A 10,775-nucleotide genomic window follows, 5' to 3' on the forward strand; every position below is an offset into this window, starting at 1 on the left:
TATTGTATATTTTATTTTTTTAATATAAAATATATAATAAATAATTATATAATAATATTTAATATCTTTTTAATTATATTTAAAAGTAATAATAAAAAGTAATGAATTTATATTTTATATTTTATTTTTATATTTATGATTATTATATCTTTATATTTTATATTTATGATTTTTTAGCATGGATTATTACAAATCTTCAATCACTATGGACAAATCAAAGAATATTTTTATCGTCCAAATACTAATTGGGCTTATATTAGTTATAATACATATCGAGAAGCAGAAAATGCTATAAAAGATTTACATAATATACCACCATTACATTTGAAAGTATCATTTGCCAAAGAAAAAGATTTTAATGGAATTCAATCTATAAAAACATCTACTACTAAAAATGTTGAAGAAGAAAGTGAAAATGTTAATGCAATACCTATTACATTAGTAGATAAGGAATTGTAAGTAAATTATATAAAATATTTATATATATTCATATTATATACATATGTTCAACAATATAAGAGATGAATACATATAGGATACAAACAAGAGGACGAGGCAAACCTTTAGATATATTTAAAAAAATTCAACCAAATCCAGGATTACCAAAGTATACTTATACACCAGATAATGATTTATTATATCCATATCCTTGTGAACCATATACATATAATCCATATGAAAATGCAGAACCTTATACAAATACAAATACATTATGGACAAGGTATTATTCAAAATTCAGTAAAAAATATACTTAAATTATACATAAATTATATATAATATAAATTTTTATTAAAAACATTTTAGAGGACAATTAACAATTACTCCAGATGGTAAGAGACATGTTTCACTTGGTCGGGGTTATACATTATATGAAATTCCAGAACCTAATCCTGAAATTCATAATCATATTAACAAAGTATATGAAAAACGTAATTCTGTAAGTATATTATTAAATAATATTAAAAAAATGAAATAGAATACTTTTTAATAATAATTTAATAATATAATTTTATGTAATAGGGTTTATATGAGTATGGAAAAGATATGTTACAAAATGCAATTGGAACATGTAAAATATGTTTAAAAAAGACAAAATATACTTGTGAAAAATGCCACACATTTTATTGTAGCAGAAATTGTCAAATAGCTGATTGGTCACAACATAAAATAGAATGTCAAGCTATACCGTATGTATTTTCTCGTATTTCAATATTACAACTAAAAAAAATATGAAAATTTTTTACTTTTTTTTGCTTTTTAAAATTTTATGTTTTTCATATTTTATTTTTAGAGCTTTAGTAACATCTATGCATTCTATGTCTACATTTCAATCAAATAATGAAGAACAAATATCTACTAGAAATATTTCTAATATTCAAATACCTCTACGACGACCAAAAAAATTAATAAACACAATAACAAATTCGAACGAAATTTCTCATACTATTTCAGAGAATAAAGATATGGGTAATATATCTGGTACAATTAATAACAATAATGAAAATAATAATGATTCAAAATATTTAGTTACAAAAACTATTAATCAACAGAAGACATATAAGAAAAATGAAGTAACCATTGAAGGAAATAATTCTTTTTTATGTAAACAATCAATTAATGAAATTTTTAACAATAATATTAAAAGCATAGAAGAAATAGATAGTCAAGAAAATGTTAGAAAATGGCAAAAATTTAATGAAAACGATGTAACGATGATGGAAAATGAAATATCTTTTTGTAACAATACATTTCTATCCAAAATAAAATTTACTGATGTAACAATAATAATGAAGGAAGGTTGTGAATATTGGGTCCAAAAAGTAGAAGATCAGAATTCTATTTCTCAATTAATGACTGAATTACAAAGGGAAGCACAAAATGCACAAAAAGTAGAACCAGTAATTGGAAATATTTGTGCTATAGAATACGAAGGTGTATGGCATAGAGCTGTAGTTACATGTTTAAATCCCGTAAAAGTACATTATATCGATTATGGTAATGAAGAAATTGCTCAAACAAATGATTTTCGTAAAATTGATAAATATAGGAACATTCCAAAATTTTGTACTAAAATTCGATTATCACAAAAAGCATATGAAAAATATAAGAATCTCAAATTTGAGGATGTAATAAGTGTGAAAATGATATCGATTGATTCTAATAAAATTATTAATGTCGAAGTTCAAAATGAAAACGATATTTCAAGTTTAGAAATAATTCAAAAAATGGATATTTCAACTAATGTAAAAATTGATAAAAATATGATTTCTTCAAAAATAATAACTGATGATAAACTATCAAGTTCTTTAAACAAAATAAAAAGTATAGTAAGTGCAGTATCTATTGGAGAAAATGGTATTCTAGAAATTCATGCAGAAATAAAAAATGATATCTACAGTATTACATTACTGCCTAACAATGCAATACCTGATTATGAAAAATTATTAACAGAATTACCTATAATGTGTGCAAAAGCAGAATGTTCAAATCATAAGTATATATTCATAATATATTATGCTATTAGAGATTTTTTTATTTATAAGATTTTGATATAATTTATAAAATTTTTAATTTTTCTAGACCAAATGTAGGAGATTTAATATGTGGTCAAAGATTTGATGGTGATTGGCTCAGAGGCTATATTTTATCTCTTGTACCACCTTTAAAAATGGTTATAATAGATGAAGCTAGAATAATGCCAATTAATAAAACTGTAACATGTGATAAAATTTTTTCAAATATTTATGCATTTGGTGCAATATGTGAAATAATTGATACTAAACATAAATTTAAGGTTTAAAATATTTAATATATAAAATATATGTAATATTTATTTCTATACATAATTATAATTATAATTATAATTTATAGGAAGGTGATCATTATGAATTTAAAGTGATAGCACAAAACATTAATAATGAACAACATGAAATTGAAATAGAAATTTCGAATATTTCGAAAAATCAAGATAAATTAAAAGCTATTGTAAAACCTTGGATACCAATGCCTGAACAGAAAGGATTACAATATGCTGAATTGAAAAGTGGATCTGAGGTATATATATAAATTACAATTTTAATTTTAATAAAAAAATAATTATTACATTTAATATCTATTTTTAATTTGAATACAGAAAATTTTTATAAGAAAATAGTTCTTTATAGATTAATTTTTTAGGTATGCCTTACTTCTTATCGAAGTCACAATGTTTTATATGCTCGTTCTTTAGATACTTCAGAATTAGAACATTATAATTATGTTATGCAAAATATTGCAAAATGTGCTCAAACATGTATGTATGATATTAAATATAATATAATATAATATGATATAATAGGAAGTAAATATTTAATATAAAATTATTATTTTCTTTTTTTTTTATAATAGCTCCATTTTTTAAAAAACCACCAGTTGTGGGAGAGATGGTAATTGCTAAATTTGCAGATGAAAATTATTATCGTGCAATTGTTACTAAAATACAAAATAATGAAATTGTAATTTCATATATTGATTTTGGTAATACTGAAGTTACTAATATAAAAAAACTTAAAATTTTATCTGATAATTTAAAACAGGTCTGTTATTATATTATAGTTATAATTATAATAGAATATAGTTAAAAATTTTAATATCTAATATTTTTTAAAGCTTCGATCTTGTACAACAAAGATTGTCCTAAAAGATGTTCCTATAGATATTCCTATGACAAAAGAAGTAAGTGATTATCTAAATTATTTAACAGGAACTGAAATTCCTTTATTGTGTACATTTGATGGTGTACCTTCCAAAGACGGTGTATATCTTAAACTTCATAATGGAGAAAATGTTAATAAAGTAATAAGTGAATTACTTGTACCTGCATCAAAGAAAATTGAAGAAGGTAATTATTAAAAATTATGTATTTACATAAATTCATAATTAAATGTTTTTATCGAACATTTTTAATATTATTTGGATAATGATTAATATTGATTTTTTTTTATAGATAAAACATGCTATATGGCAGGTGATTTAAGTACTATTGATTTAGGAAATATTGGTGATACTGTTGAGGCACTTGTATTATATCCTATTGATGATAGTTACAAATATGCAATGTGTCCCTTAGATTATGATTTAATGACTCATGTTTTTGATATAATGCCAAAAAAAGTAATTTTTATATTTTAGTAAGATTTTATTATGATTTAAAATAAATTTTATATAACATATTTTTATTATTTTAATATTTTTAAAGATGACTGAATATTGTGAAGCAAATGATTATTATATTCCTCGTGATACCGAACTTTGTCTTGCTTTTTATGATGGTGGATGGTATCGTGCCATATGTATAAGTCGTAGCTACACTCCTACAACAAGTGCTGTATTTTTTGTTGATTTTGGTAATACTGAATTTATTGATCATAAAGATATACGACTTATGCCAAAAGATTTTATGAGTCCTCATGCACTTGCAAATATTTGTAATATTATTAGTAAGTAATATATATTTATTATATATATTTGAATCAATATGGATATTATAAATTATAATATGATTTTATAGATGTTGCAGCTATTAATGACAATGGACAATATTCTACCGAAATAGAAGAAAGAATCAAAGAATTAGTTGTTCCTGATAATTGTATTAAAATAAAGATTGTTGATCATGATTTGGAATCTGGAATATACAATGTGGAATTACCATTTATTCGAGATAAATTAATTGAAGAGAATTTGATATCAGCTTGAAAAAAGATGATATGTAACTCATTAGCATTTTAATTAAAATGTTTAAAATTAAAATTATTAAAATATTTTTAAATGTAATAGTTTAAGTATTTTCGTAAAAGTATTTTTATATCTTTATATGCTGTTCTACATTTCGTTTCTAAATTAAGTTTCATTTAATATTCTAAAAATTTCATTTATTAATCAGCGATTATAGTTTGTTATTTAATTACTGTATAAGATTGAAAGATTTTTTTGAATATTTTATATTTTACTTTTGTTATCTTTTATTTTTATTTTATTTCAATAGACTATTGTCTTTAAAAAATGATTTTTGCGATTTGAAAGATGTTAATATGTTAAAAAAAAATATATTTTATATTTTGTGTACAATTTATAATAAATATAAAATAAAAATAAAAATTCCCTTTCTTAATATAATTAATATAAAACTAAATTTATTAATTATTATTTTTTTTAATAAAAATTGTATATTATTTTAACTGTCATTTCTAATGAGTTTAATGATCTATTTACATAATTATTATCGTGTTGATTTTTGGAACATTAACGTTCCTAACCTCTCTTACGATTATTTGACTAACCTTCCTTGATGTATCTATTCAGATGACAGATCGCTATAAGCAACTTTGATTTAAATAATACGAGGCTTCCATAGAATAGAAATAATAAATAATGAATGTTCAAATAAGACATCCGTATGAAGGTTTATTACATAAATATACTAATGCCATGAAAGGATGGCAATATCGTTGGTTTATACTTAGACCAGAGACTGGTGAATTACATTATTTTCTTAGTGAATCTGAAAAAAATCAACGACCACGATGTTCAATATATTTAGCTGGTGCAGTGATTGCACCAAGTGATGAAGATTCTAATACTTTCACTGTCAATTCTGCTACAGGTATTTGAAATATATCAAGTAACATTATTAGATTACAAATTCAAATGATGATATAGCATTTTTATATTAATATAGGTGATATGATAAAATTAAGAGCAACAGATGCACGAGCTCGTCAAGAATGGGTTGACAAACTGCGAGCTGTTACAGAAATGTATACTAGAGCAATAGCTAGTAGCCATCCTCCTTTACCTCCAAGAGAACATTCTACCAATTCCAATAGAAATCCAGTTGCTAAACTGGAAGTTTTAGATGCATTTGCCAATTGTCAAGAACAATTACGCAGAGTAGAAAAACATAATCTTGCATTAGCACAAACTATTGAGAACTCAAATTTAAACTTAGATCCTGATTTATTAGTTCTTAAAGCAACTGCACATACTACTTTACACACATTAAATCAATGTCTCAATATCTTATACCAATAATTTATTAGAAGTTTTAATATCATTGATTAAAGATAGATAAAAATTTCTTTATCTTTCATTATCAAAATATATTTAATGCATTTTAATTAATTTGTATAGGATATATTTTAAATTTATTACTGACAATCCAGCTATATGATCTTCCAATCAGTGCTAAAGAACAATTTGCCTTCTTATTAAATATTAATTAAATAAAAATAAAAAAAATTACTATGTTTATAAGACTTTTAAATATAAGGCCTTTTTATGTTAAAGATTGTTTCAAATCTTTAAATAAAAAGGAATTACAACATATATACATATACATATATATATAAATTAAAGATGAGACTAGAATTGGATAAATATTTGTAATTATTACATAACATATTAATAAAAATATAAATAATTATATATGTATAGTATAATTATTACTATTAAAGTATTTATTATTAAACATGCTTCAATATTATTATTAAAAATGCTTCAATAAAGATAATGTTTATGAAGTTTAAGATATTTTTTTCAATTTAAATTTATATTAACGTTGATGATGTAAAAAGAAAAAGCTGAAGCTACAATTTCCTTAAAAAAATAAATGTCAAGGATACAAAATTAGGTGAAGGTAAACAGGCAAGTATTTTATCTTGCTTAGAGACAAACTCGATCAGTTTCGTTATTACGTGGTTCTCGTAAAGATCATAACATTTATATATTTGATATATAAATTTTATTTGATGTAGTTAATAAGATAACTATGATAATAAATCGAAATTTACAAAATAATAGTAAGTTTTAGATTTGTCTTTAAAAAATTATTTTTGTGTTTTAAATTTATGATCACATTTAATGATCATTCAAAAGTGAAAAAAAAAAAGTGAATAAAAAAATTTGAAAAAAGAAAATAAATCCTGAAAGAACTATGTCTGTTACGTATACCTCAAAACTTTTAACTGAAGCTGCAGGTGTTAAAATTTATATGACAGAAGAACATACATCAATTGATACAATTACAGGAAAAATTTGTATAATATTAAAAAATATAAAAGAAGCTAAAGCACTTGGTAAATCTTGCGGATTTCATTTAACGAAATCGAAGTGGGATCCTTATCCATGGATAAATCATATTGAAGTTGACAGTCTTGCCGATATAGCAGGACTTAGGTAAGAATAAAAAAAAATGATGAAATAAATATATAAAATTTAAAAATTTTAAATTGTTTGTTGCTGCGTTTTTAGAGTTGGCGATTGTTTAATTAGTATTGACGGAAAAGATTTATTAGGATTAAAAATAAAACAAATAGCGGAATTGATTCATTATTATCAAGAATGTAATTTAAAATTGTCTATTTGGAGATTTATCGAGGAAGAAAAAGAAAAAGAGACAGGTATAGCCGTAAAAGGACCATTACCAGAAGTAGCTTGCAAACTTGCAAATGCAGTAGCTGGAGTGGTGTGTAATTTAATATCGAAAATTTTTTAAAATATTTTTAAATATATATTATAATATTTTATAAAAATAATTATTATATTTATTTAGATACGAGTTTTAGAATGTCCAATTTGTCTGGAAAATTCATTATCTCCAGTCTCTCAATGTGTTCACGGTCATATCATTTGTGTTGGATGTAGATCAAGGACATCTCGTTGTCCAATTTGTAGAGTTAGATTAGGTCAAGGGAGATGTTTGCTTGCGGATAAACTTAATAAGATATTTCGGGATATTTTTGATATTAAAGATAATTTATATAATAAAGCAGAATGTCATACAAAAAATCTTCGAGATCGTCTTTTTGGAAAAAATAAAAAGAAAGAATTAACGCAAGTAGCAGGAAAAACTAATAGTATAAATTCGAAAACATGTAAACTATTGTTAACTAAATTATTTCGTGGTGGATTGGAAAAAGCTGCCTCAGCAGATAATTTAACAGTAGTTTCTAATGAAAAATCAAAAGCAAATGTTACATTTATAAATCATATTGACGAACGTTTAAATTTATATGATCGAACGAAATCTGCAAGTACTGGAGAATTATCAAAAAAACGCATAAAGAGCGTTGGTAATAATTATTTACAAATTAATGCACCAAATATATCAAGTAATGATAATTTAATATCCAATATATCTCCTACATTAGTTTGGGGAGATTCCATAGATTCTATATCCTGTACTCAAATAATATGTCCGCTTTTAAAACAAAGTGGATGTAAAAATATCATTACACCTAATGCAGTATTGGAACATTTGAATGAAATTCATGAAGTACCACAAGTTCATTTTTATTCTATTTGTGCAAAACTTCCAATACCTCTTCCATTTGGTTCAGAAGCTGTTTATATATTACATTATGGTGAAGATCTTTTTTTCTTTCAGGTATATTTACCAATTTTATTAAATTTATTTATTATATGTAAAAAATAATTAAATAAAAAATGTTTTGATATATATAGTGTGAAAATGAAATTGTTTGGATTACTAGTACTATAGGAAAAAAAACATCATGGAAATGGATTTTGTATGGTCAAGGAGAAAATGGTATTGAAATAAAAATATGCAGAAATGTTGCTAGTCTTGTAAGTCCTTTGGTATTATCATCACAACACACTGCACCATTGCCAAATGCTTTATTATTATACACATTAAACATTCAATTAATAGAATGTCTCTCACATGAACAATTAGAAATATAAAAAAATATATAAATTTTAAAAAGTAATAAAATTATTCATTTTTATTGATAAAAATTAACAAGTACATTATATTTTAGTATAAAAATTTGATATAATATCACAATGTTAATATAAGAATATTTATGTAAATAATATTAACATTTACATGTAATAAAAGAATATAATATAGTCTTGTATTAAGATCAATTTAATAAAATGAAATTATTAAAATATGTATTATTATAAGATATACAAATAGATAATATATGAATTTTTTGATTTTTAAAGCATATGAAAGACTTAAAATTCATATAAGTATGTATTATGGTGTTTTATGTAATATATCATCCATATATGGTTTGAAAAATTCAAGTTGTCCAGTTTTGATTGCTTGACCTGCCATAATATCATATGCATATTTTAATACAGCCAAATAGTTTTCTTTCCCAACAATATTTAATTGAACATTGAATACATGAGTATCACAGGAAGGCATTATTTTCTTTGCAACTGGCATACAAAGCATTCTTTTTTTTATATCAGGTTGTACATCTGTCACTTCAGCTTCTTCTTTCTTTTTATCTCTTTTGGGACAACTACAAACTCTAACAGGAAGTCTTCTTCGACCTAAAATTCTTTTATTACGATCTTCCAAAGTAAAAATTAATTCTGTTGGTCTACGATTCATACCAGATGGACAACTGTTTTTACATAAAAATTTAAAACATACTGGAACATATTGTGATCCAGGTTGTGGTCTATTAAGAGGTATTATTATAGATAAATGTTCATTTCTTTCTTCATACATAGTAAGATGATGTGTACATCTAACAACATGTTTAATTACTCTGGGATCCACATCTCTATTACTTGGATTATTTGGTGCCATGTGATTATGACATCTTCTAACTGGATCACTAGCATATTGATCTAAACTAAAAACCATAGCAGTACGTAAAAGAAAACCATCCTCAGGTGGTTCCCACTTAACACGTAGTGGCAATGTTTCTTCCATAATAATAAACACTTTTTTTAATGTTTGAGAATACTAAATAAAATAAATGGAATCAAATATACATTATATATTAAATTTTTACACATATGATTAATAATATTTCAATTATATACTTACAACCCAATGTTTACTAGAATCTTGATTAACTAATAAAACTTGAAAATTATGACGACCAGGAAATTCTTCTCTTACTGGAATAGGAGGATCAATGATCTCCAAAGGATCTTGAAAATATTCTTCTTCCTCTTCATCTTTCATTTGTTTTTCTTCTTCTATATATTGTTGTGTTAAATCATATTTTTCTTCCGTTTTATCTTCTGTTATACTTTGAAACCAAAATGAGGGTACAAATCCACTAAATCAAATAATATGTAATGACATATAATATCTAATATAGAGAAAACTAAAGTAGTGAAGCGCATAAGAATGTTGTAATAATTATTATATATCAACATTTCTTACATATCCTTCACAATTATTTTGTAATCTTCTTCACCTAATATATCAGACTCTTGTGAGTCTGAAAATCCATTCGTAGTGGTCATATTCCATAAAATATTTATTATCTATGTAACAACAAATCATTAAACTTAAATCACGTTGCTCTAAAATGATGCCATTTATATCCGCGGGAATATCCTTTGTTAAAATAATAGTTGATTTTCAATTAATTATAAAATCGTTCTTAATGTAGATTTTCATGAAATAATATTTTTTTTAACTAGGTTTTTAGTTGATTAAATAAAATAATATAATAATATATTTAATATAATAATTAAGAAAAATAAAAAAATTGTATTTTTAATTACTTTAAATACAAGATATTAAATAATTATATATATTATTTAATATTATAATAAATATATATTATATATATAGTATTTAATATATTATATTATATAGTATTTAGTAGTTTTATATATATATTATAATAATTAAAAAATTTTTTTAATGTTTTTAATTAAATTTTTTTTTGCGTTTACATACATATCTGTAATTTATATATTATATGGATACATGTCACGTTATTTTATGGCGG

At 23.4% G+C, this 10,775-nt stretch overlaps 4 protein-coding genes across 6 annotated transcripts in view; 3 read left to right on the top strand and 1 right to left on the bottom strand.

Annotated features, from left to right (window-relative positions):
* The window catches only part of LOC102672967, a 5,960-nt gene extending 951 nt beyond the window's left edge, over nt 1–5,009 (top strand). Inside the window, exons 3-15 of the mRNA XM_006609300.2 lie at nt 178–455; nt 536–721; nt 805–937; nt 1,021–1,187; nt 1,292–2,494; nt 2,581–2,794; nt 2,872–3,054; nt 3,178–3,292; nt 3,388–3,575; nt 3,649–3,880; nt 3,986–4,152; nt 4,238–4,478; nt 4,550–5,009. Coding sequence (XP_006609363.1) covers nt 178–455; nt 536–721; nt 805–937; nt 1,021–1,187; nt 1,292–2,494; nt 2,581–2,794; nt 2,872–3,054; nt 3,178–3,292; nt 3,388–3,575; nt 3,649–3,880; nt 3,986–4,152; nt 4,238–4,478; nt 4,550–4,737 — 3,495 coding nt within the window. The 3' untranslated portion in view covers nt 4,738–5,009. The remainder of the gene's footprint in view (nt 1–177; nt 456–535; nt 722–804; nt 938–1,020; nt 1,188–1,291; nt 2,495–2,580; nt 2,795–2,871; nt 3,055–3,177; nt 3,293–3,387; nt 3,576–3,648; nt 3,881–3,985; nt 4,153–4,237; nt 4,479–4,549) is intronic.
* A 283-nt stretch (nt 5,010–5,292) lies between these two features.
* Nucleotides 5,293–6,282, top strand: LOC102673096 (oxysterol-binding protein-related protein 11). The gene is made up of 2 exons (XM_006609301.2): nt 5,293–5,644; nt 5,720–6,282. The coding sequence occupies exons 1-2, from the start codon at nt 5,413–5,415 to the stop codon at nt 6,070–6,072; spliced, it is 585 nt and encodes a 194-aa protein (XP_006609364.1). The 5' UTR covers nt 5,293–5,412; the 3' UTR covers nt 6,073–6,282.
* A 226-nt stretch (nt 6,283–6,508) lies between these two features.
* On the top strand, nt 6,509–8,946 carry LOC102673538. Of its 2 annotated transcripts, none has more exons than XM_006609305.2 (4): nt 6,509–7,215; nt 7,291–7,504; nt 7,592–8,425; nt 8,503–8,946. In XM_006609305.2, the coding sequence occupies exons 1-4, from the start codon at nt 6,974–6,976 to the stop codon at nt 8,740–8,742; spliced, it is 1,530 nt and encodes a 509-aa protein (XP_006609368.1). In that variant the 5' UTR covers nt 6,509–6,973; the 3' UTR covers nt 8,743–8,946. The 2 variants fall into 2 exon arrangements, with proteins under 2 accessions (XP_006609368.1, XP_006609369.1); XM_006609306.2 differs by having other exon boundaries at nt 7,592–8,402; nt 8,503–8,730.
* On the bottom strand, nt 8,501–10,388 carry LOC102673235 (cellular tumor antigen p53). 2 transcript variants are annotated; one of them, XM_006609302.2, is made up of 3 exons: nt 10,199–10,388; nt 9,854–10,091; nt 8,501–9,769 (listed from the first exon to the last, which is right to left on the bottom strand). In XM_006609302.2, exons 1-3 carry the CDS (start codon nt 10,279–10,281, stop codon nt 9,044–9,046), a joined length of 1,047 nt encoding a protein of 348 aa, XP_006609365.1. In that variant the 5' UTR covers nt 10,282–10,388; the 3' UTR covers nt 8,501–9,043. The 2 variants fall into 2 exon arrangements, with proteins under 2 accessions (XP_006609365.1, XP_006609366.1); XM_006609303.2 differs by having other exon boundaries at nt 10,233–10,387.
* Nucleotides 10,389–10,775: the final 387 nt, after the last annotated feature.

The sequence above is a fragment of the Apis dorsata genome, unplaced genomic scaffold (genome assembly GCF_000469605.1).
Source record: "Apis dorsata unplaced genomic scaffold, Apis dorsata 1.3 scaffold_52, whole genome shotgun sequence".
Lineage (NCBI taxonomy): Eukaryota > Metazoa > Arthropoda > Insecta > Hymenoptera > Apidae > Apis > Apis dorsata.